The 24,455-nt window shown below is 60.4% G+C and overlaps 2 protein-coding genes across 4 annotated transcripts; both read left to right on the top strand.

The window, feature by feature from the left end:
- Positions 1-599: 599 nt before the first annotated feature.
- Positions 600-12,853, top strand: ADCY6 (adenylate cyclase 6). The gene is made up of 22 exons (XM_058861220.1): positions 600-756; positions 1,649-2,483; positions 3,925-4,074; positions 4,162-4,283; positions 4,390-4,501; positions 4,568-4,695; positions 5,410-5,568; positions 5,657-5,798; positions 5,877-6,005; positions 6,473-6,498; positions 6,599-6,746; positions 7,362-7,459; positions 7,533-7,620; positions 7,694-7,810; positions 7,890-8,048; positions 9,292-9,467; positions 9,548-9,577; positions 10,109-10,238; positions 10,762-11,025; positions 11,737-11,941; positions 12,386-12,510; positions 12,592-12,853. The coding sequence occupies exons 2-22, from the start codon at positions 1,650-1,652 to the stop codon at positions 12,718-12,720; spliced, it is 3,471 nt and encodes a 1,156-aa protein (XP_058717203.1). The 5' UTR covers positions 600-756; position 1,649; the 3' UTR covers positions 12,721-12,853.
- A 1,529-nt stretch (positions 12,854-14,382) lies between these two features.
- CCNT1 (cyclin T1) lies at positions 14,383-23,863 on the top strand. 3 transcript variants are annotated; one of them, XM_058861221.1, is made up of 9 exons: positions 14,383-14,607; positions 15,715-15,796; positions 16,044-16,172; positions 16,971-17,031; positions 18,311-18,373; positions 18,957-19,002; positions 21,326-21,489; positions 21,795-21,865; positions 22,188-23,863. In XM_058861221.1, the coding sequence occupies exons 1-9, from the start codon at positions 14,435-14,437 to the stop codon at positions 23,565-23,567; spliced, it is 2,169 nt and encodes a 722-aa protein (XP_058717204.1). In that variant the 5' UTR covers positions 14,383-14,434; the 3' UTR covers positions 23,568-23,863. The 3 variants fall into 3 exon arrangements, with proteins under 3 accessions (XP_058717204.1, XP_058717207.1, XP_058717205.1); XM_058861224.1 differs by lacking the exons at positions 14,383-14,607; positions 15,715-15,796; positions 16,971-17,031 and having other exon boundaries at positions 16,097-16,172; XM_058861222.1 differs by lacking the exons at positions 14,383-14,607; positions 15,715-15,796; positions 16,044-16,172; ... (1 more) ...; positions 18,311-18,373; positions 18,957-19,002 and adding an exon at positions 19,018-19,169.
- The last annotated feature ends 592 nt before the right edge of the window (positions 23,864-24,455 follow it).

Genomic DNA, 24,455 nt, shown 5'->3' with positions numbered 1-24,455 from the left:
GCGTGCAAATGTGCAAAGAGGGTGCGAATGTGCAATATCTGTGTGTGCGGCACGGAAAACGTGTGTGTGTGTGCAAGGGTTTGTGTTCCCGCGTGTGTGCGTGTGCAAGGGGATGAGTGTGCGTGTAGGGGTGTGTGAATGCCACGGGTGTGCAGGGGGATTGGCGTGCGTGTGAACACACATGTGCGTGCAACACGCGTGTGCCAGGGTGTGCAACGGAACACGCGTGTGCCAGGGTGTGCAATGTGTGCGTGTGCAAGGGATGTACGCGGGGCGGGTGTGCAGGGGGAGGCACTGGGGGCACTGGGGTGGGTGTGCAAGTGCCCCACTCGGGGGGGCTCAGGAGGTGCGGGCACGGGGGGGCCCAGCCGCGCGTGTCCCCGCTGTCCCCGCCATGTCGGTGCGTGTGTTCGTGTCCGTGTCCGTGCGCGTGTGCGCAGCCCCGGGGGTGCGAGTCCGCCCCCACCGCTCCGGGCCGTACCGGGCCGCTCCCGCCGCCGCTGCTGCGCCTTTAAGGCCGCCGGCCGGGAGCGCCCGGGAGCGGATCCGGGCGGGGGGGGGGGGGGGGGGGCGGGCACCGGCCGGGGCGGGCCGGGGCTGCGCGGCCGCGACCGGGACCGGGGCCGCCACCGCCACCGGGGCCCGGCCTGGGCGCGGGATGGGGCGGCGGGGACGCGGCGCGGCCGCCGTGTAGGAGCGGGCGGCGGGGCCGCGGCGGGGCGCGGGGCCCCGCGGGCGGCAGCGCCGGAGGCGGAGGTGAGCGGGGCCGCCCGGGCTCACCGGGAGCGGCGGGAGGGGCGGGGGGGGTGGATCGGAGCGGCGGCGGCGTCGGGGATCGGGACCGGGATCGGGACTGGGACTGGAACTGGGATCAGGGCGGGGGGCGACACCGGGCTGGGCCCCCGGCTGGCGGGAGCGGTGCGGCCCCGGGGGGCTGCGCGGTGCTCGGGGGGGTCCGGTGCGGCGGGAACTGCCGGTACGGTGGGAGCGTCCGGTGCGGCGGCCGAAGGGCGCTGGTGCGTCCCCGTGTACGGGCCGGGCTCGGCGGGGCTCCCGTGCCCGGAGCGGGGAGGGAGGGAGGGAAAGGAGGGAGGCGGCCGCCGCCACCGGGGCCGGCCCTTCCCGGTGGTCGTTCTCCACCGCCGCTCGTCCGGGGCAGGGACCGGCTGCCACGTCCCGGCTGGTTCCCGGTGCCCCGGGGCGGCCGTGCCCGGTACAGCCCGTTGGCCGCCGTTCAAGACAAACAGGGCCGGGACGCCCGGGTCGGTCCCAGCTTTGTCGCAGGTCGCTGCACCGGGAAGGGCGGGCTCGGGGCGGCCTCGGCAGGGCCACGCACTGGGCACCAGGACACTGGGCACCGGGACAACGGGAACCCAACACCGGGAACCCAGCGCTGTGCACCAGGATTCTGGCACCGGGCACCCAGCACCGGGACACTGGGGCACCGGCAACCCAGCACTGGCCGCTCCCACAGGGGCCATGGGGGTAGTGGGAGAGCTGGGACTTGGGCTCTGCATCCCCCAGGGCGGTGGTGGGGACATCAGGACCCTCCACTCCTTGCACGGCCTTGAACCCCCGTGGACACCAGGGCCCCTCTTGGGGTGTCAGGGTGGGGGTCCGAGCGCTGACCCCTCCTCGGTGCCCACAGCATGTCGTGGTTCAGCGGCATCCTGGTGCCCAAGGTGGACGAGCGGAAGACGGCATGGGGGGAACGCAACGGCAAGAAGGGCCCCCGGCCCCGAGCCGGCCTGTGTGGCCCCCGCTACATGAGCTGCCTGCAGGACCCTGAGATGGAGCGGGGTGCGGGACCCCCCCGGGGGCTGCGCTGCACTTGGCAGGAGGATCATTACGGCAAGAAGGGGCCCGCGGGCGACCTGGGACTCAAATCGGTGGACGCGGGCTTGGAGGACGGCGAGGCCAAGGGGCCGAAGGGAGCGGGGGGACATGGGGGGCGGCCGTCGGCCGGCGAGTGCTGGCGGCGGCTGCTCCAGGTTTTCCGCTCCAAACGCTTCCAGTCGGCCAAACTGGAGCGGCTTTACCAGCGCTACTTCTTCCAGATGAACCAGAGCAGCCTGACGGTGCTGATGGGAGTGCTGGTGCTGGTTTGTGGGGTGATGCTGCTCTTCCTCTGCCTGCCCGGTACCCCACACGTGCCGGCGGCCGCCGCGCTGGCCGGTGCCACGGCCCTGTTCCTGCTCCTCATGGTGCTGTGCAGCCGCAGCGCCTTCCCCCAGGACTACATGTGGGTGGTGAGCTACGTGGTGCTGGGGCTGCTGGCTGGGGTGCAGGCGCTGGGGACGGTGGCCGTGTCTCCCCGAAGCGCGGCCGAGGGCGTTTGGTGGAGCGTCTTCTTCATCTACATCACCTACACGCTGCTGCCCGTGCGGATGCGGGCGGCCGTGCTGGCCGGGGTCCTGCTCTCCTCCCTGCACCTCGCCATCGCCTGGCACCGCAACGCTGCCGACCCCTTCCTCTGGAAGCAGGTAGGGACACACCTGGGAGGGGCTGAGCCTGGGGGTCCCGCCCACCCGCAGGTGGGACCCCCCCCGACCCTGAATCCCGCTCTGCAAATTTGGGATTTTTGTGCACTTGATGTTTCTGCTGGCGGAAAGTTCTAGATGCAGGAGGGGCCCCTTGGCTACCCGGGGACAGGGGGCCCCAGGGGAGGTCCCATGCTGGGGTCCCGAGGTGGGGCCGGGGGTCTCTACAGTGCCGGAGCCCCCGGGGGACGGGATGGGCCCCTCATCCCGGCACAGACCCAGCATTGTGGGCTGCACCGGGAGGAAGGGGCACCCACAAAGCTCCCGTTGTAGGGCTGGCGGAAACCCCCGAGGAAGGACGCAAGTCCAGGGCACCGGGGCAGGGGAGTGGCTGTCACCCGGCGGGGCTGGGACACTGCCAGTGCCCCTCTGAGGGGGTGCTGCTTGCACAAGGGGTGCAGAGGGGTCCCCCGTCCCTGGGTCCGCGTGTTCCCAGCCCCAGCAGCTCCCCCTTCTTGAGCAGAGCCACTCATCACCCGTCACCCTCGCCCTGCCTGGCCAGAGCCAGGGCCACGTGCTGTCCCCGCGGGGCACAGGGCGAGGAACACAATGACATCCGAGGCCAGCGGGGTCACGGGAGGGGCCGCCCCCCTGGGTAGGGTTCACCCTTCAGGGTAGGAGCGCTGGGGCTCCGGGGAGATGCGATGGGGCCGGGGAGGGGATGCGAGGCCTCTGCTCCCAGTGTCCCAGTGTGCTGGAGTGCTATAAATAGCCCTGGCCCCGGTCCCAGGGGATGGGGACGGGGGGAAACCGCAGCTCCCTCCGCAGTCATCTCCGCTTTCTGACTTCCTCTGCTTCCCAAGGGCGTCCCCATGACCCCCATGCTCCAGGCCCCCATGTACCCCTGGCCTCGGGCTCCTGTATCCTTATATCCCCCCTGCTCTGCTTTTCTACATCCCCATGTTCCCCCTGCCCCGGGTCTCCAGGTCCTTCACATTCATCCTGTACATGTCCCCTGTGTCCCCAAGGCCCCTCTGCTGCCCTGCCCTGTGTCCCCAGGCCCCTGTGATCCCCCTACCCTCCCTCCATCCCCATGTCTCTTTGCCCCCCCACCCCCCCCCATGTCCCCAGGTCCCTGCATCCTCTCTTCCCTGGTTTCCCACAGCCCCAAGTCCCCCATGTCCCTGCAGCTCCCTTGCCCTGTTCCCCCATGTCCTTTGGTGCCCCACATCCCCTGACCCTGTCCCCTGTGTCTCCATGTCCCTGCATCCTCCCTGCCCTGTGTTCCAGAGCCCCCATGTCCCCCCATCCCTCTCTTTGCAGCCCCCTCTTCTCCCCTTAGCAGCACCCACCATACCAAAGCCAGGGTTCTGTGGTGCACAGGAGGGTGGCAGAGCTGGCTGAGGGTCCCTGGGTGGTCACACTGAGCCCACCTTCCCCCCAGCTCAGCGCCAATGCCCTGATCTTCCTGTGCACCAACGTGGTGGGGGTCTGCACTCACTACCCGGCCGAGGTGTCGCAGCGCCAGGCCTTCCAGGAGACCCGTGGCTACATCCAGGCGCGCCTGCACCTCCAGCGGGAGAACCGTCAGCAGGTGGGACAGGGGGTGCTGGGGGTCCCCGTGCTGGGCTGGGGGTCCATCAGCACCCCAGCCCTGCTGACAGGACTGTTCTGGCTGCAGGAGCGGCTGCTGCTGTCAGTGCTGCCACAGCACGTGGCCATGGAGATGAAGGAGGACATCAATACCAAGAAGGAGGACATGATGTTCCACAAGATCTACATCCAGAAGCATGACAACGTGAGGTACAGTGGGGATGGGGTGCAGGCGAGGTTTGGGGCAGGCATCACCAGGGGAGGGTGTCTGGGCCGGTGTGTGGCCATCCCCAGCCCGTCCTCTTCCTCCTGGCAGCATCCTCTTCGCGGACATCGAGGGCTTCACCAGCCTGGCCTCGCAGTGCACAGCCCAGGAGCTGGTGATGACACTCAACGAGCTCTTTGCCCGCTTTGACAAGCTGGCTGCGGTGAGTGGAGGGGCTGGGGGACTTTGGGGGGTCCTGGAGCCCTCCTAATCTGCTCATGTCCCCCAGGAGAACCACTGCCTGCGCATCAAGATCCTGGGGGACTGCTACTACTGCGTGTCAGGGCTGCCGGAGGCGCGCGGGGACCACGCTCACTGCTGTGTGGAGATGGGTGTTGACATGATCGAGGCCATCTCGTGAGTGGGGCAGAGCTGGGGGCTGTGCCTGTCCCCAGTGCCACCACAGTTTGGGGGACTGCACCTGACCCTGCTGTGTCCATCCTCTGGGCTGGTGCATCTCTGGTGCCACCACAGTTTGGGGGGCTGTACCTGACCCTGCTGTGCCCATCCTCTGGGCTGGTTCATCTCTGGTGCCACCACAGTTTGGGGGACTGCACCTGACCCTGCTGTGCCCATCCTCTGGGCTGGTTCATCTCTGGTGCCACCACAGTTTGGGGGGCTGCATCCAGCCCCGCTGTGTCCCCAGTGCCCATCTCCTGGGCTGGCACGTCCCAAGGTGCTACCACAACCCTGAGGAGCTGTGTCTGGTACTGCTGTGTCCCTGGTGCCACTTCAACTTGGGGGGTTGTAATTTTCCCAGTTTTGGCAAGTCCCAGGTGCCACCACAGCTTGGGGGATGATTCCCAGTCCTGGTGCTGGCACATCCCCAGTACCAGTCTGGGTCACAGCGCCTAGAGGTGCCTCAGGGTGCCGTGGGGTACTTGGGGGTGTCACAGTGCCTGGGGGTACCCTGGGTGTGCCGTGGTGCCTCGGGTGCCTGTGAGTCCAGTGGTGCTTTGGGGTGCCTTGGGGTGCTGTGGTGCCTGGGAATCCTGAAGGGCCAAGGGTTTCTTGGCACCTGGGGGTGCCACAGAGTGCCCGGGGGTGACGTGGTGCTGGTCCCATCCACAGGCTGGTGCGTGAGGTGACAGGGGTGAACGTGAACATGCGTGTGGGCATCCACAGCGGGCGGGTTCACTGCGGCGTCCTGGGGCTGCGCAAGTGGCAGTTCGATGTCTGGTCCAACGATGTCACCCTCGCCAACCACATGGAAGCGGGAGGCAAAGCCGGGTGAGCCGGGACGGGGGGGCTGGGCTGGGGTCTGGGGTGAGGGGTGCTGGGCAGGGAGGGCTCAGCACCTTCATCTCCCCATCCCCAGGCGCATCCACATCACCTGGGCAACGCTGCAGTACCTGAATGGGGACTATGAGGTGGAGCCGGGCCACGGGGGCGAGCGCAACGCCTACCTCAAGGAGCACAACATCGAGACCTTCCTCATTGTCGGCTGCAGCCAGAAGCGCGTGAGTTGGGGGTCGTCTGGGGGGCAGCAGGGGTGAGGCAAAATTGGGGTCTCTCCCTCATGGCCGTGTCACCTGCAGAAGGAGGAGAAAGCTATCCTGGCCAAGCTGCAGCGCACTCGTGCCAACTCCACCGAGGGGCTGGTGCCACGCTGGGTGCCCGAGCGCTCCTTCTCCCGCACCAAGGACTCCAAGGCCTTCCGGCAGATGGTGAGCAGCCCTGGGGAGGGCATCAGGCATGGGGGACCCTCACCATGGTGCTATCAGCCACTCGCTGCCCTTCCGTGGTTGTTGGTGGCTTCCCCAGCCCTGCCCACAACCCTTGTGGCTTCCTTCTGCTGCCCATGGGCCTCAGGGAGTTCCTGGGTGGCCCCTGGTGCTCATCAGACCTTGGAGATCTTCCTTGTTCTCACCAGTTCTGGGCACCCTCAGGGGTCTCCCATCCTCACTGGTGTTAGACATCCCCCCCTAGACCCCTCCCTGTTCCCTTTCCAGGTCCCTGGGATCCTCTTGTCCTTGCCAAGAACCCTTGGGGACCCCCCCTGCCCCATTTACCCCTGGAACTCTGTCCCCTTCCTGGGTGGCCCTGAGTGATGTCCCATGTCCTTATCATTCATGAGGGTCACCCCCATCCATGCCAGTGTCTCTGACACCTCTGTCTCCCTTGTGTCTCCCAGGGCATCGATGACTCCAGCAAGGACAAGTAAGTGTTCCCATGCTGGGCTGCTGGGGGGGGTCATGACCAGCCCCTCCCTGGGGCAAAGCTGGGAGCCTGGGAGGGTTCTGACCCCCCTATTCCCCAGCCGTGGTGCCCAGGAGGCCCTCAACCCTGAGGACGAGGTGGATGAGTTCCTGAGCCGGGCCATCGATGCCCGCAGCATTGACCAGCTCCGCAAGGACCACGTCAAGAAGTTTCTGCTCACCTTCCAGACCCCTGAGCTGGAGAAGAAGGTTGGGGGCCCTCTGTTCTCTTTGCTCTGGATCCACTGTTCCATCTGTCTCTCAAAGTCCCCTCTGCCCTGGCCCGGTCATCATCTTTGTCCTCCCATCTCTCCTCCATCCCTTGGGGTCTTCTCTATGCTGGTTTCATGGTCCTTCTGCCTTCTCAAACTCATCCCCTCCATTCCATCCTCTGGGGTCCCCCCTGTCCCCTCCCATCCCCTGGGGTCCTCTCCCTGCATCCCATTCCCTGATTTCCTGAAGTCCCCCCAATCCCCCTCCATCCCATGCTCCAGGGTAGTCCTGTCCCCCTTTTCCCCACCCTCTGGGCTCTCCCCATCTCCATCGCAGTCCTTGCATCCCCTGGGGTTCCCCCATTCACCCTTTGGGATTGTCCCTGTCCCCCTGCATCCCATCCTCTGGGATGTCCTCAGTCCCCTTCATCTGCATCCCTTGGGGTCCTCCCATTTCCCTCCATCCTGTCCCCCCAGGTTTCCCCCATTCGCCTCCACCTCATTCACTGGTGTCCCCTCAGTCCCACCTCCATTCTCCTCCTGGGATCCCCCTGGGGTTCCTGGGGTCCCCCCTCTATCCATCCAACCCTCCCACCTCCCCCTGTCTCCTCAGTACTCCAAGAAGGTCGATGACCGTTTTGGTGGCTACGTGGCCTGTACCCTCCTCGTCTTCTGCTTCATCTGCTGCCTCCAGATCGTGGTGTTCCCCCAGTAAGTGCTGCAGCCCCCCAAAATACCAGCTCTGATCCACCAGCCCCATCACTCACCTCCCACCTCTCCCCAGCTCCTCGCTGATGCTCGGGGTCTACGTCAGCATCTTCATCGTCCTTGCTGCCATCCTCTTCATCTGTGCCATCTACTCCTGCGTTGCTGTGAGTACCTGAGGGCTGGGAGGGTTTTTGGGGGGCTCAGCCATGCCTGACAGGCTCCTTGGTGCCCCTCCAGCTCTTCCCCGCCACCCTGCAGCAGCTCTCCCGCGGCATTGTCCAGTCCCGCGCCCGCAGCACCGGCATCGCCGTCTTCACCATCCTCCTCGTCTTTACCGCTGCCTTCATCAACATGGTAGGGTCCTGGGGAGTTGGGGGGTTTTGGGGGGCTGTGGGGAGCTGCGGGGCACCGGCTCATCCCTCTGGCCCCCCAGTTCTCCTGCAGCCGCGTGGCCCTGAGGGACTGCGCCGCCCGTGAGCTCAACGTCACCCCCGGCTCCGTGGGGCCCTGCCAGCTCCGCGCCCTCAACTTCTCCCTGGGCACCCCCGCGGGCTCCTGCCATGGTGACGGGCTGGCCTGTGACTTCCCCGAGGTGAGTGGCCCTGGGCACCACCTGCTGCAGGGCACGGGGCCAGGTTCCCACAGAGGTCCCTGCTGCTGCCAAGTCCTCCCTGGGTGCTGATAGAGGGTGCCCATGGGTGTAGTGTCCCCAGGAATGCTGGCATGGATCTTTGCAGGAATTTTGTCCCCAAGGGTGCTGGCACAGGGTCCCCATGGGTGCAGTGTCCCTCAGAGTGCTGGCACAGTGTCCCCAAACATGCTGGCACAGGGTTCCTGAGGGTGCAGGGTGCTGGAATGGGGTCCCTGCAGGCACTGTGTCCCTAAGGATGCTGGCACAGGGTCCCAGAGGGTTCAGTGTCCCCCAGAGTGCTGGCACTGGGTCCCCATGGGTGCAGGGTGCCAGCACAGGGTCCCCACACACACGGGGTGCTGGCACAGGTTGCTCAGGTCCAAGGTCCTCAGTGGGTGCTGGCACTGAGCCCTTGAGGTTGCTGGGTGCTGGCACAGTGTCCCCAGGGGTGCAAGGTCCCTGTGGGCGTGGGGAGGTGCTGGGAGTCCTGAGGTACTGCAGGAGTTCCAGGGGTGCTGCAGGGTTCCCAAGGGTGCCATCCAGTGTTCCCAAGGTGCTGCAGGAGTTCCTGGAATGCTGTCTGGGGTCCCTGGAGTGCTGCAGGAATTCCTGGGGTCCCAGCTGGTGTTTCTGAGGTGGCAGAGGGTTCTCCAGGGTGCCATTCAGGGTTCCTGGGGTACCTCCCATAGTTCCTGGGTGCCATCCGGGGTTCTTGGGGTGCTTCAGGAGTCCTGTGGTGCTGGGTGGTGTTCCCAGGGGTGCCATCTGGGGCTCCCAGTGTGCTGCAGAGGTTACTGGGGTGCCATCAGGGATTTCCAGGAGTGCCTGCCAGTATTCTCAGAGGTGCCTGCCAGTATTCCCAGGGTACTTCAGGGGTTCTCAGGGTGACATCCAGTGTTCCAGGGGTGCTATCCAGGGGTTCCAGGGTGCTACAGGGGTTCTCAGGGTGACATCCGGTGTTCCAGGGGTGCTATCCAGGGTTCCCAGGGTGCTACAGGGGTTCTCAGGGTGCCATCCAGTGTTCCAGGGGTGCTATCCAGGGTTCCCAGGGTCCTATAGGGGCTCCTGGAATGCCAGTCCTAGTTCCTGGGTGCCATCTGGGGTTCCCAGGGTGCTGCAAAGATCCCAGGGGTGCCATCTGCTGTTCCTGGGTACCATCTGGTGTTTCTGGGGTGCCACTGTGTCCCACCACGTCTCTCCCCAGTACTTCAGCTACAGCGTGGTGCTGAGCCTGCTCGCCTGCTCCGTCTTCCTGCACATCACTAGCATCGGGAAGCTGCTGCTCATGGTGGGCATCGAGGCCACGTTCCTGCTGCTGGTGGAGGGGCCTCACGCAGCCCTGTTTGACAATGCTGACCTGCTGGTCGTGGCCAATGCCCTGTGAGTGCTCTTGGGCCCCAGGGGTCCCCACCTCAGAGCCCTGTTCCCACCCCACTGACCCTTGGCTCCTGTCCCCACAGGCCCTCCTTCAACGTGACCCAGGGAGAGTGGTGAGTGGGAAACTGGAGTTGGTGGGGACCTGGGCGCAGGGGGACGAGGGTGGGCAGAAGCAGGAGAGTCCCTTGGGGGTCTGTGCTGCAGCACTGGGGGGTAGGTACAGCCTCAGGGTCTCTGGTTTGGCTTTGGGGTCTGGGTGCAAATTTGGGGCTCCTTTGGGTGGGTGAATGGATCTTTGGGGTCTACCGTGCAGATTTAGGGTCCCTGGGATGGGAAGGTGAATGTTTGGGGTCTGGATGCAGGTTTGGGGTCCCTGAAGGAGGTGAGTGCATCTTGGGGGTCTGAGTAGGTCACTGGGGCCTGGTTGCAGATTTTGGATCTCTTGGGTGAGTGGGTGAATCTTTGGGGTTGGGTGCACGTTTGGGGTTCCCCTGGGTGGGTGAGTGGAACTTTGGGGTCTGACTGCAGACTTGGTGTCTCTGGAGTGGGTGGGTGGATCTCTGGGGTCTGGGTGCAGTTTGGGATCTCTGGGTGGGCAAGGATGGGTCCCTCAGCCTGCCTCAGGGCTCCTGGGGGTCCTGCAGCCCTGCAGAGGGGAAGGTGGCCCTGCGCTACGTGACTCCCGTGGTCCTGGCCGTGTTCGCGCTTGCCCTGTACCTGCACGCCCAGCAGGTCGAGTCCACTGCCCGCCTCGACTTCCTCTGGAAGCTCCAGGTATGACCAAGGTGTGGGGGGCTGGGAACAACCCTTTTCCTGCATCCTGAGACTGGGACCGACCCCCTCCCTGCTCCCTGGGACTGGGGTGACCACAGGGGCAGTATTGACCCTTTCCTATACGCTGGGACAAGACTGACCCCTCTCAGCACCCCAGAACCGAGGTGGTTGTGGGACTGGGACTGACGCTGCTCCCTGGGATTGGGGTGACTATGGGACAGGAGCTGACTCTTCCCCTGCTCCCTGGGATTAGGATGACTGTGGGATTGGAACCAACCCCTTTCTTGCATGCTGGGACCAGGACTGACCCTTCTCTGCATCCCAGAACCGGGGCAGTTGTGGGACAGGGACCAATCCCTGCCCACACCCTGACACAAGGGTGGCTACAGGGCTGGGCATGACCCTTTCCCTGCACCCCAGGGCTGTGGTGACCATGGGGCTGGGACCAACCCCCTCTCCCCACCCTGATGCTGGGGCAGCCGTGGGGTCCTGTGGCAGCTCCCACCTGAGTCTGTGCCCACAGGCAACAGGTGAGAAGGAGGAGATGGAGGAGCTCCAGGCCTACAACCGGCGGCTGCTGCACAACATCCTGCCCAAGGACGTGGCCGCGCACTTTCTGGCACGGGAGCGGCGCAATGACGAGCTCTACTACCAGTCCTGCGAGTGTGTGGCCGTCATGTTCGCCTCCATCAGCAACTTCTCCGAGTTCTACGTGGAGCTGGAGGCCAACAACGAGGGCGTGGAGTGTCTGCGGCTGCTCAATGAGATCATTGCCGACTTCGATGAGGTGCTGGGGCGGAGAAGGGGAGAGGGGAGGGGGTGCTTGGAGGTGCAGTGCACAGGGATGGAGTGCAGTGGATGGGGTTATGGGGTGCTGGAAAGGCAGTGGAGCAGTGGGGATGAGGTACAGGATGCACTCCATCCTTGGAGAAGCTATGGAGCAGCTGTCATGGAGCCACAGGAATGGGTGCAGGGCATGCTGGAGAGGTTGTGGATAGGGTGCACAAGGATGAGGTGCAGGAAGATGGGGTGTTGGAGAGGCTGTGGAACACCAGGTTTGGGGACAGGGTGCAGGAGATGGTATGCATGGAGTGCTGGAGAAGGTGTGGAGCACCATGGATGAGGATGGGGTGCAGGGGACACAGACATGGGTTGTGGGAGAGGCTGTGGAGGACCATGAGTGAAGTGGATGCACAAGGTATGGAGAGCCTGCAGAGCACCATGTTTGGGGACAGGGTGCAGGAGGGACAGGGTGCAGCAGATGGTGTGCAGGGGGTGTTGGAGAGATTGTGGAACACCATGGGGGAGGTTGGGGTGCAGGGGATGTGGTCATGGGCTGCTGGAGAGGCTGTGGAGCAGCATTTGTGGAGCCACAGTGCAGGAGGTGCTGCAAAAGCCGTGGAACAGCATCCATGGAGCCACAGGATAGGGTGCAGGATTTGGGGTACCCATCGCCCTGTCGAGGTGCTGTGGGGGTGACTCCACCCCGTCCCCCCAGATCATCAGTGAGCAGAAGTACCGGCAGCTGGAGAAGATCAAGACCATTGGCAGCACCTACATGGCGGCATCGGGGCTGAACGCGGCCACCTACGACCGCGAGGGCCGGAGCCACATCTCAGCACTGGCCGACTACGCCATGCACCTCATGGAGCAGATGAAGTACATCAATGAGCACTCCTTCAACAACTTCCAGATGAAGATTGGTGAGCCCTTTGCACACCCTTTGCACACCCTTTGCACACCCTTTGCACACTAGCCATCCCATGCTGTTGTTGCTGGCTCTTGCACCCCATTTTCCTTTCTCACCTCCTGCTTTCCCAATCACCTCTTCTTTTTCCCTTTCATACCCCATTTTCCTCTCTCGCACCCCTTTTTCCTTTTGCACCCCCTTTTTTCCCCTCCTGCCCTTTTTCCCCTCTTGTACCCCCTTTCCCCCCTCACCCCATCCTTTTCCCCTCTCACCTCCCCTTTCCCCTCTCCCCACCTTTTTCCCCCTTCACACCCCTCTTCTTCCTGTCCCTCCTTTTCCAATCTCACCCCCCCACCCCTTCTTTCCCCCATCACTCCTCTTTTCCCCTTTTCCCCTTCCCTCCCCCCATTTCCCTGAGTGTGGGGGTCATCCCTGACTCTCAGCCATGTCCCCCCAGGCCTCAACATGGGCCCAGTGGTGGCAGGGGTCATTGGGGCTCGCAAACCCCAGTACGACATTTGGGGCAACACCGTCAACGTCTCGAGCCGCATGGACAGCACCGGGGTCCCCGACCGCATCCAGGTCAGTCAGGGGTGGGAGGGGCACAGGACGCTTGCCCAGAGACCCCCAAGGACCCCCCTCACCCCCCTGTCCTCCCTCCAGGTGACAACAGACCTGTACCAGGTGTTGGCGGCCAAGGGCTACGTGTTGGAGTGCCGGGGGCTGGTCAAGGTCAAGGGCAAGGGGGAGATGACCACCTACTTCCTCAATGCGGGCCCTGGGGGCAGTTAGGGGGGTCCCCATGGTGTCCCCCCACGCCAGGGACTCCCCCAGCCTGTGCCAAGCTCAGGCAAAAAAAAAAAAAAAAGGAAAAATCCCCAAATCCACATATTTTAAAGAAAAGGGAGAAATGGACACAAGGGAGGTGGTTGGGGGGTGTGGGGAGGTAACCCTGTGCCCTCCCTCCAGGGGTGTTTTAGGGGGTGTTTCCCAGCCCTGCACCGGGGTGTTTTTTTTGGGGGGGGGGTCATGGCAACCCCCATCCCTTTGCTGAAACCCCCCATGTGCCAAAGAGGGGAGATGGGGCCCCCCCAGGAAAGGGAGTGCAGGGGGTTTTGGGGGCAGGGGGGTCCCCAGCCCCCTCCATGTGCCAAATTGAAGTGCCGCCTGCGGGGGGTGGGGAGCAGGCCCAGCATCTCCGCAGCCCCCTCACCCCCCGGGGGTCCCAGCTCCCTCCGGGGGGACTGTGGCGGGGAGGGGGGGCAGATCCTCCCCCTTTTAAATGCAAAAAAAACCTAATGAAGTGACTTTTTTTTTTTTCTTTTATTTTTTTTTTTTTAAGCAGTTTTGGGGCGGGGGGGTTCAGCCCGGGGGAGTGTGGGGGGCACTGGCTCCCTCATCCCAGCGCAGACCTGAGGTACTTTGTCCTTCGTGTGTACAGATAAATTATATATAAAACACTTTGGATACGAGCTGTGGCCTGGCCTGTGGGGCGGAGGGAGGCCGGAGGGGCTTGCGGGGATCCCGGTTGGGAAGGGGCCGGGATCCCAGGGGGGCAAAAGCACCGGGATCGCAGTGATGAGGGGTCCCGGAGGGGGAGCACAGCGAAGTCCCGGTTACGAAGGGTCCCGGTTACGAGGGGTCCCGGTGAGGGAAGGGGGGTGAGAAGTCGGTTGGGGAGTACAGGCAACGCCTCGAGGTGCGAGGGGCTGCGGGACCCCGGTAAAACCGGATCTTGGAGGGGTGGGGAAAGCAAATCCCGCTACCTCAGGGTCCCGGGGTTGGGGGGAAACATACCGGAGTCCTGGGGGGGGGGTGATACACTGAGGTCTCGCGGTGGAGGGACACACCGGTTTCCCGGGGGTCCCCGGCTGTCAGTGCGTAGAAGTGCCGGTACGGGGGAGCTGAGAAGCCGGTGGTAGGGCCACCGGGACCGCCCCGAGGTGCGGGGGTGTAGCGGGACCCGCTGAAATCCGAACCCCTCACGGCGTGAGGGGGAAGGCGGGCGGCGCCTCACGGGAGGGGCGTGGCCTGGCCGTGAGGGGCGGGGCGTGGCCTGGCCGTGAGGGGCGTGGCGTGGCCTGGCCGTGAGGGGCGGGGCGGGGCCTGGCCGTGAGGGGCGGGGCGTGGCCTGGCCGTGAGGGGCGGGGCGTGGCCTGGCCGTGAGGGGCGGGGCGGGGCCTGGCCGTGAGGGGCGGGGCGTGGCCTGGCCGTGAGGGGCGGGGCGTGGCCTGGCCGTGAGGGGCGGGGCGTGGCCTGGCCGTGAGGGGCGGGGCGGGGCCTGGCCGTGAGGGGCGGGGCGTGGCCTGGCCGTGAGGGGCGGGGCGGGGCCTGGCCGTGAGGGGCGGGGCATCTCCCAGTCCCCGCCCCCCCAACGGTCCCTCCCGCCTTTGGAACGCTCGCACCTCTAACGGCTCCCCCCGCGCCCGCCCACCCGACGTTTGACGTCAGCACGTCGCCGCGTTGCGTGCGCACGCCGCGTCCCCCGCGCGGGCGCAGAGCCGCCATGGAGGCCTCAGCGGGCGGCGGCGGCGCCGGGCCCGGGCGCCGCTGGTACTTCAGCCGCGAGCAGCTGGAACGGAGCCCATCCCGTCGCGCCGGCCTGGACCCCGACAAGGAGCTCTCGTACCGCCAGCAGGCGGCCAACCTGCTGCAAGACATGGGGCAGCGCCTCAACGTGTATCCGGCCGCGCTAGGCCGCGCTAGGCCGCGGGTGGGAGCGGGGCGGGGCGGGGAGAGCCGGGAGCGGGTGAGGGGAGAGCCGGGAGCGGGTGAGGGGAGAGCCGGGAGCGGGTGAGGGGAGAGCCGGGAGCGGGTGAGGGGAGAGCCGGGAGCGGGTGAGGGGAGAGCCGGGAGCGGTACGGGGAGAGCCGGGAGCGGGTGAGGGGAGAGCCGGGAGCGGGTGAGGGGAGAGCCGGGAGCGGGTGAGGGGAGAGCCGGGAGCGGGTGAGGGGAGAGCCGAGTCTCGTGGGGATCGAGGAGAGCCCGGGACGGGGAGATCAGTGCTGGGGTGATGGGAAGGCCCGAGCCGGTTTTCGGAGCGGGGAAAGCCGAGCTCGTTTTTGTTTCGGGAAATCTCATTTCGGGCTTAGGGAAAGCTGTGCTGGCGTCTTGGAAAGGCTTGGGAAGGTTTGGCCGGCCCGGGAGTGGGGAGAGCTGTGCCGGGGCGCTTGGAAGGGAGCGGCAGGCCCGGCCCGGGTGCGCCGAGCCCGTTTTGGGATCGAGGAGATTGCGGGAGTGGGGAAGGCAGTGCCGGGATGCGGGGAAGGGAAGACACGGCCAGACCGGGAGCAGGGAGAGCCGAGCCGCTTTCGAGATGGCGGAAATCCCGTTTCACGAGCAGGGAAAGCTGTGCTGGTGTGTTGGGAAGGCCTGGCCTAGGAGCGGGGCGATTTTTGGGATTGAGGAAATCCGGTCAGGGGAGTGGGAAAAGCTGTACTGGCGTGTTGTGAAGGCTCGGTAAAGCTCGATCCACGAGTGTCTAGGAAAGCTGAGCCTATTTTAGGACCAAAGGAGATCCCAAAAACGATTTCAGGAGCAGGGAGAGCTGTGCTAGATTATCAGGAAGGACCGTCCAGGGAGCAGGGAGAGCTGAGCCTGTTTGGGATCAAGAAGACCCCATTTTGGGAGGAGAGAGAGCTCTCCTGGGATGCAGGGAAGGCTTACCCTGGGAATGAGGAGAGCCTGTCCCATCCTGGTGCTGTTGGTTGGTGTGTGGGGTCTGCTCCAGTGGCTCCCCTGGACAAGCCCAGGGGTCTCTGTGCTTTTCCTTAACGCTGTTCCCAGCTCTCAGCTCACCATCAACACAGCCATCGTGTACATGCATCGCTTCTACATGGTGCAGTCTTTCACCCAGTTCCACAGGAATGTAAGTGCTGGGATCTGGGGGGTGGGGGGCATTGGGAACCCCCAAAATCCACTCCTGCTGCTGCCTGGGCCAGGGACTCACCTTGGAAGAGGTTTGGGAAGGGAAATGAATCCTTTTCTCTCTCCTGGTGGTGGCCAGACTTGAACAGCCTTCGTTCCCTGAAGGAATATCAAGAATCCATGTAATTTATTTGCTGTAATCTTGAATTTAGTGGCTCTTTAAGCAAACAGAGTGTTTTCCTCCACAGTCGGTGGTGCCAGCAGCGCTTTTCCTGGCAGCCAAGGTGGAGGAGCAGCCCCGGAAGCTGGAGCATGTCATCAAGGTGGCACATGCCTGTCTGCACCCCCAGGAGCCTCTGCTGGACACCAAGAGTGAGGTAAGTGTGGGGACAGAGCCTTGGGATGTGCTGTGAGCGCTGGAGGCCCGAGGAGCGGGAATGGCATCCGGAGTCGCGTGGCTCCGGCGGCTCCTCCACCCTCCCGAGGTGCTCAGGGGCAGCTTCTCAATCCAACCTCTCCTGCTACAGGGAGATTTGGGCTTCCCTGCTCTGTACAAAGCCTTTTCTCCTCTGCTGCACACCTGGATCCAGGTGTGCCAGTGTCCCTGGAGTGCTGCTGAGGAGGGTGTGGATGCAGGTGTGGAGCAGAGGAGCTCCACGTTGGGAGCAGTTTGTCCCAACTCCTGTCTCAGTGGGTTAAAAACATTGCTGATCCCTCATCTCTCCAGACAGCCCCTTTTAGCTGGAGCTGAGCAGCGAGTCCTGCTGGAAGGGGCAGCTTTTTCCAGGAAAACTTATAAAAAAATTTAAAAAAAGTCAGGAAAAGCAGCTGATTCCCGCACTGCTCGTATGCCACCCCTGGAGTGTGGGAGACCAGCACCCAGGGCCCCCCAAAAAACTCTGATCCCTCTTTCTTAGAATCTCCAGATGATTTGGGTTGGAAGGATCTTAAATCCCATCCCATTCCACCCACCTGCCATAGGCAGGGACATTTTCCACTAGCCCAGCTTGCTCCGAGCTCCATCCAGCCTGGCCTTGAGCACTTCCAGGGAATCTGTGCCAGTCCCCCCGTGCAGGGAGATTCCCGTTTTTGCCCCGGAGAGAAGGGTGTTAGGAATGTGCAGGCTTGATCCAAGTGCCTCTCCATGAGTAACCTGCCTGTCCTCTCAACCCCAGGCTTACCTGCAACAAGCCCAAGACCTGGTCATTCTAGAGAGCATAATCCTACAGACCCTGGGTAAGTTCCTCGAAGCGGCCGGACTGCCACACCAATCCCAGAGCCAGGAGAATTCCACAGGCTGGAGAGCCTCACTTCTTCCACAGAGTCCACACAACAAACCCTGTTTTTCAGTCCGACTCCTGTTTTAACATCAGTTTTTCAGGTGTAACTTGTGCCAGGCTCAGTGCTGAGAGATTTAAGTGTGGTTGGTCTCTTTGTTTTTTTTTTTTTTCCTAAGAAAACCAGGATTTGTGCTGCTTGGACACCTGCCCTTGTCCTGGGTTGTGCTTTCTGGCTCAGTCATAGAATCATGAAATGGTTTGGGTTTCAAGGGACCTTAAAGACCATCGAATTCCAGTCTATAATGCTCCAGTTCTATTGCAGGAAGCAGTTTGTACTGAGAGATGTCTTAAAAAATGAGTTAAAAGTGAATATTTTGATCAAATAATTAAATGGGGGAAGAATCCCCAGAACTCAACAAACCAGGAACAGTTTCTGGGTGTTTTTGGAAGTAGGAGTCTCCACATAGGGCTGTGGCTGCTGGAGCTGGTCCCCTGTTTCTTTATCAAATGTACTGTTAAAAGTTCTGTTCACTAACAAATGTTCTGTTTCAGAGGCAGTTTGTAGATAGATTTTCCCTCCAAAAAAGCAGGATTTGTTATTCCTGACTGGATTCAGAGCAGACACCCTGTGTCCCTCCTTCAGTAGAGGCAGAGGTGTCATGGACCACAAGCCTGTGGCTAAACCAAGCCCAGTTCTGCAACTGCTCAGTTCTCCAGAGGCCTTTTTAAAACATCCCAGTTCTCCCAGAACATTCTGCAGATCTGCTGTGCACATGGACCAATTGGAATTCTTTTTTCCCCTTTCAAACAAAATTCCCAAACTGAGGAGGAAGCGGGAGCGAGGATTAAACTCAGTTGTCCTCAATGCTTTAGGCCCATTCAAAGGGAAAACAATCTGCTTCCTCTCAGCTTTTTGGGTGAGAGAAATTCCTTGGAGCAGATGCCATTGTCTTTGCCTTCCTCCCAGCTGCTTCAAGAGGCTTTGTCCTGCTATTTTTAAAATCCTTAATAGTTGTTTTGTTTCCAGTGAGGCCTTTCAGAAGCTGGGAGGTCTGGCAGCACCAGAGACCGTCTGGGTTTGTAGCTGGAGAACTTGAGGCTTCTGGATACAGGAAAAACGGGCTCCTCTATTCCTGCCTGGCTCCAAGCAGGGCTGTAGGAGGGAAGGGGTGCAGGAAACACGGACCCAAGGCTGTGCTGCTGGTTCTGATGGTCCTTTGTCTGTGTCCTTCCAGGGTTTGAGATCACTATTGACCATCCTCACACCCATGTGGTGAAGTGCACCCAGCTTGTCCGAGGTGAGAGGGAATTGGGAGGAAAATAAGGGGGAGTGTCCAGCTGGGATTGCTCCAGAGCTTCCCAGAACCCTGGGATGAGTTGGGTTGGGAGGACAAGGATAACTTCCACTTGCCCAAGTTGTTCCAACCTGGCCTCGGACACTTTTAGGGATGGGGCAGCCACAGCTTCTCTGGACAATCAGGGCCACCCTCACAGGGAGGAGTATCCCATCTTAATCTCACCTTTTCCAAGTGAAAAACCATTCCCCCTTGACTCCAGGTCCCATCCAGAGTCTCACTTCAGCTCTTTTGGAACCTGAAAGGCCACAACAGGGTCACCCCAGAGCCTTCTCCAGGCTGAACAATCCCAATTCTCCCAGCTTTTCCTCCCAGGAGAGCTGATCCATCCCTCTGATTCTCAAAACAGCAGCAGTTTGAGATGGTTCTGGCTCTTCTGAACCACACAAAGCTCTCAGTGAACAGCAGTTCCCTAAATCCTTGTGGCTGTGGCCTGCTGGTCAATCTGTGGGTGGCCCATGGTCCTTGCACTAAAATATGATAATATGAAAATAACACTTGCTTTTTCCTTTTTTTTTTCTTGCAGCCAGCAAGGACTTGGCACAAACTTCCTATTTCATGGCTACAAACAGGTTATTATTTTATAATTTTATAATTGATTGATAATTTATCTGCTGCCTGTGGCCCCAAGGGCATCGCTCAGTCTGGAAGCAACTGGGAATCCTGCAGGAAGAGCCTTAAGAAAAGGTTCCAGCCACTTTTTTTGCCAGCTGCTGGGTAAAATGAGCTGGAAAATAAGGTAGATAAGATACTCAGGAGCTTTACTGCTTATTTGATGAGAATTTAGTTGAGAAATTAAAAAAAAAAACCAAACAAACCAAAGAGATGGAGGGGAAATTAATATATAAATTTTTCCTTGCTTATTCCTGGGTGTTGGAGAGTTTTCACTCAATAAGGTGCTGTGGAAATTGTCCATAAATATGGTTTGTACCCTAAAAAAGGCTGATTTGGGGCATAAATGAAGAACATCAACCCCAAGTTTTTTGTATGGGTTGTTTTGCCCCTAAGTTTCCCTTGGAAAGGAAAATAAGCCCTAAGTTCTTAGTTTGGCTTGTTTTCTCGTTAAATTTTCTCTGGAAATGAAAATCAGCCCCAAATTCTTTCTCTGATTTGTTTTGTCCCTAAATTTTCACTGCCAGCCTGATGCCAGCACTTTTGTTGGGATTATTTTTGAAGTTAATTTCCTGGATTATCAGCTTCATACAAATCATGGAGGTAATGTTTGGCACAGACAAAATCATGGACATGGAAAACACTGAGTTTTTGGGAAATGAAGGAGGGAGAAGTGGTTTAGGTGCCAGGTGAAGCTAGAGACGCCTCCAAGCCCTGACTGGGAATGTCTGGGCACGTGGTTTCCCTTTTCCACCTGGGAGGTGTTCCCTGCTCACCTTCACTGTTTGTTGAAGGTGTTTGAGGCTCCAAAGGGCGCCCTGTGGATTTCCGGCCTCAGGAATGTGGTGTTGGTGATGTTTGGGTAAACAAAGCCCTGAAACCTGTTTTATCCCTGCAGCAAGAATTTCAAAGCCGTGGGATTAGGAGTTAAGGCTGTAATTGAGGGAAATCCAGGCAGAAAGTGTGAAGAAGAGCCTCAGTTTTGCTTGAGAGAGCAAGTTCTGGGATGAGCTGGATTTATCCTTGTGTTCCCTTTGGTTTCGTTCTGGCATCGTTCTGGGGCTTTTTGTTGTCCTCGAGTTTGCTCTGCCAAGGCTCTGATTTTCCTGGGTTTGACTCCTCTGGATAAACCCAGTATCCATGAAACTTGAGGATTTTTTGCTGTAGATGCCAAACTTCAGCCTCTCCCCTTTTTACTGATGAAAAAATGTTGAATGGGGTGGTGAGGAGATGGTGCCATGTGGGGGCTCGGTGGCAGAATTCCTAAAGGTCCCATTCAGGACCCACATTCAAATCCCACACTCAAGACTTGCTTCTGTGTTTCCTTAAGCTCTGGTGTTCCTGTAGGATCCTCGTAGTCCCTCAGTTCTCCTGGTCCTGGTGCTGCCCACACTTCCCAGCACTCATGGCCATGTGGAAAATCAATTTATTAATAAAAATGTTTGATAGGTTACCTGGCTCAGGTTCTCCTGAGTGACTCCAACATAAAGTGTCTTCCTAAAAATCCCCTGGGAGTGAGCAGACCCTTGCTAAAGCTGAAAAAGGCAGGTTTGCTCCTTGAATGCCATCCAGGAGTTGTGCTTGGAAGAAGTTTCTCCCCAGAGCAGAGGTGGGGCTGGCAGGTGACCCCAGGACTGACTTTCATCCCTGGACATCCCAAATTTTCTGTAGCAAAACAGGGATGAACAGAGATGGAGGAAATCCCAACTTCCCTGTAGCCAAACAGGGATGAGCAAAAAAACGAATTTTTCTTCAAGAGCAGAGGTGGGGCTGGTCCCCAGTGACTTTCTCCCTTGAAGGGGAATCCCAAATTTCTTGCATCAAAACAGGGATAAACAGGAAAATTGGTGGAGGAGATTCCAAATTTCCTGTAGTAAAACAAGGATGAGTTTCTGCTCAGAGCAGAGGCTGGCAGGTGACCTCAGCACTGATTTTCCTCCTTTGGAGGAGAACCCAAATTCCCTGTAGCAAACCAGGGATGAGTTTCTCCTCAGAGCACAGGTGGGGCTGGCAGGTCCCCAGTGACTTTCCCTCTCAGAGAAGCTCCCAAATTACCTCTATAAAAGCTGTGAACAAAATCTGGTGGTGGAAAACCCAAATCCCCCGTAGCAAAGCAGGCCCGAACAAGCGGAGCCCCGCTGTGCTGGAGCAGGATGGAGCTGGCTGTGCCCGAGGGTCGTTCTGGGAAGGTCCAGAGGGCCACGTTCCCCCCATGTCCCGCGTGGATCTGCAGCTCAGGCGTGGGAGTTGATGGCTTTTTGTTTTCTCTCCCGGTGACGTCAGCCTGCACCTGACCACCTTCAGCCTGCAGTACACCCCGCCCGTTGTGGCCTGCGTCTGTATCCACCTGGCCTGTAAGTGGTCCAACTGGGAGATCCCAGTCTCCACGGACGGGAAGCACTGGTGGGAATACGTTGATGGCACTGTAACTCTGGAGCTCTTAGATGGTAAGTTTGGGAGCGAGGTTTTTTCCCTGCAAAAAAGGCTCTTAAATTATTTTGGCATCGCTAGTCCTGGGTCTGATGTTCCAACACCACCTCACGGGCTCCAGGAGTTCAGGGCTTGCTGAGGTTTTCCAGGGCAGCAGCAGCTTCTGTAGCACCACAGAGAAATGAGTTTGAATGGGTCAGTGATTCCAGTTGTCAGAATTCCCCTCCTGGCACAGCTCCATCCCATCTGTCAGATGAGGGGGTTGTACTGATGGACTGGGGCTGCTCTGACCCTCCCGCCTGGGTTTGTGTCTCCTCTGTAGAACTGACTCATGAATTCCTGCAAATCCTCGAGAAAACTCCCAGCCGACTGAAACGGATCCGGAACTGGCGGGTAAGGAGCTTGGACACGGGCTGTGATTCCTTTGGGAATCACAGTGCAGGACAGCAAGGGAGGGAGTTGTGTGTGGAGTTGGGATGCTGTAGTGCTTGTGGTGCTCAAGTTCGTCTGTTGCGAATTAACTTGTACAGAACTTTGGTTTTCCAGCTGCATTAGCAGCCCTGCTTCCAGGGGTTGGGAATTTTCCCAGAGGGAGGGATGGAAGCAAAGTGGATCTGTCTTTAAAGAAGATCTTGCACTGTCCTGGTGAGCTGCTTGGATTAAACCAGCTCCAGCGACACCCCAAGTAAAGACACGCCAATTTGTTTAATTCCAGGCCTCTCAAGCAGCCAGGAAATCCAAGACCGACGACCACGGCGACGACGAGAGCCTGTCAGAGCAGACAATCCTCAACATGATCTCCAGGAACAACAGCTCGGACATGAACATCGCTGGGCTCATGAGCATGTCTACATCCTCCACCGCCGGAGCGGGGCCGGCGCTCCCGGCCGCAGCCGATTCCCCCGGGGAGCCGAGCGCTGCGGATCCATCCCAGGCGGATCATTGGCATCCCCCGGCCAAGCTGGATATCCACAGGACTAGCGAGAGCACGTCGGCTGCTGAGCACCCGCAGCAGGATGGCGCTGCCTACCCCAAGCAGAACACCAAGAACGCACCCTCGGCCAAGGTGTCCCTCAAGGAATACAGGGCCAAGCACGCCGAGGAGCTGGCGGCACAGAAGCGGCAGCTGGAAAACATGGAAGCAAACGTGCGCTCCCAGTACGCCTACGCCGCACAGAACCTCCTGGTGCAGCAGCAGCGGGAGAGGGAAGGGCAGCAGGACAGCAACCCTTCCCCAATCGTCCTGAAAATCCCCATCGCGGGGCAGGAGAACCCCGAGCGCCCACCCGGCGCCGACAAGGGTGACAAAGCTCTCAAGATGAGGATCCCGGCGGTGGGGGGAGGCGGGGAGAGGCCGATCCCCTCCAAGCAGGAGGAGATCAAGATGCGGATTAAGGTGCCGGGTCCCGGAGACAGACACAGCTCCGCGGATGAGAGCGGCGGGAAGAGCCGGGAGTACAAAGAGAAGCACAAGGGCCACTCGTCCAACCACCACCACCATCACCACAACCACCACTCGCACAAACACTTGCATGCCCAGCTCGGCGCCGGCCCCAGCACCGCGGCCAAGCGCCCAGGGGACTCCAAACACAGCGCCCAACCCGGTGCTGCTGCCACCCCCCACAAGGGCTACGGGCCTCTCGCCCCTACCCGCAAAAGACCCCTGCCCGAGGAGCCCCCGGCCATGCCCCACGAGCACCCGCCCAAGGTGGGCAAAGTCTCCAAAGGCCCTGGAGTGCCCTTCCCATACACCCACCTTCCTGGGGCTGCCCACCTGCCTGGGCACAGCTCGGATTTATCCCAGCCCAGCAAAGCCCGGAGTGGCCACAAATCGGACAAGGGGCCTTCGGGGGCCAACGGGCACAACGTCAGCCAGGCCAGTGACTATCAGGACACGGTGAACATGCTGCACTCGCTGCTGAGCGCGCAGGGCATGCAGCCCACCCAGCCCCCCGCCTTCGAATTCCACCACTCGTACGAGCTCCTGAACCCCCGGGCTTCCAGCAGCTCCAGAGCTGCCAGCAACACGGACAAGCCCCGACCGCCCCCCCTGCCCTCGGAACCGCCCCCCCCGCTGCCTCCCCTCCCCAAATAACCCCATTTTTACTACTGAGTCCAGAGCCCGAGCCCAAACCTGCGGGGCTTTTCTAAGGGCTTTTTGATCTCCACTGCCTCACGAAGAACTTATTTTATTATAATATAACTTTTATTATTGATATTTAGTTGTTAAAGCTGTGAAAGGATAAGGAACCCTTTCTCTATTCCTCCCTTTCCCCCATAGGCTCCCAGTTAGTGTTGGGCTTTGACCCCCCCTCTGGGGAACATGGGGGATATTTAAAATATGTCACAGAAAATTTAAGATGTTTTACAAATAATTTAAGCATTAACTTATATCTTAGTGGTTTGGTTCCTTTTAATTCCAAGGGGCTGTGGAAGATCCCGGGGGGCTTTTGGGGAGGTACCACTCGAGATGTTGATGTTCAAGAGGTTTTGGGGGGGAGGGAGGGATTTGGGGGGGCTGAGGGAATCCCAGGTGATGGGAGCTGTTCTCCCTCACACGGGTCCTGTTTTCTTGCCCCTGCACCTGTTCTGGTTTGGGATCTGGTCTCCATTCCTTGCTCCTTCAGATCCTAGGATTTCCACTGGAAACCCTGGGAGTGTGGGGGATCTCGGGGGGGCACGTTCCCAGTGGGATGTGGGATGAGAAAGTTCCAGGCTGGTCCTGTAGGCACCATGCCCAGGGCAGCTCTTCAGGGAATCACATTGGCACTTGGCTGTTCCCAGCTTAGCTGGAAGCAGCTTCTGGAACCTCAGCCCAGTGCCAGGGGACCTGCCATGGTTTGGGTTGAATATTTGGGAAGGCCCTATTTCCTTTCTTCTTAGGCTTGACTTTTCTGACCTTCAATAAATAGGTGGTCTCTGGATGGTTTTGGGAAACTCTTGTTCCATGTCGAGCTTGTTTTTGGGAGGAATTGCTGCTGCC

The sequence above is a fragment of the Poecile atricapillus genome, chromosome 35, assembly GCF_030490865.1.
Source record: "Poecile atricapillus isolate bPoeAtr1 chromosome 35, bPoeAtr1.hap1, whole genome shotgun sequence".
Taxonomy (NCBI): domain Eukaryota; kingdom Metazoa; phylum Chordata; class Aves; order Passeriformes; family Paridae; genus Poecile; species Poecile atricapillus.
This window is presented reverse-complemented; position numbering and strand designations above follow the sequence as displayed.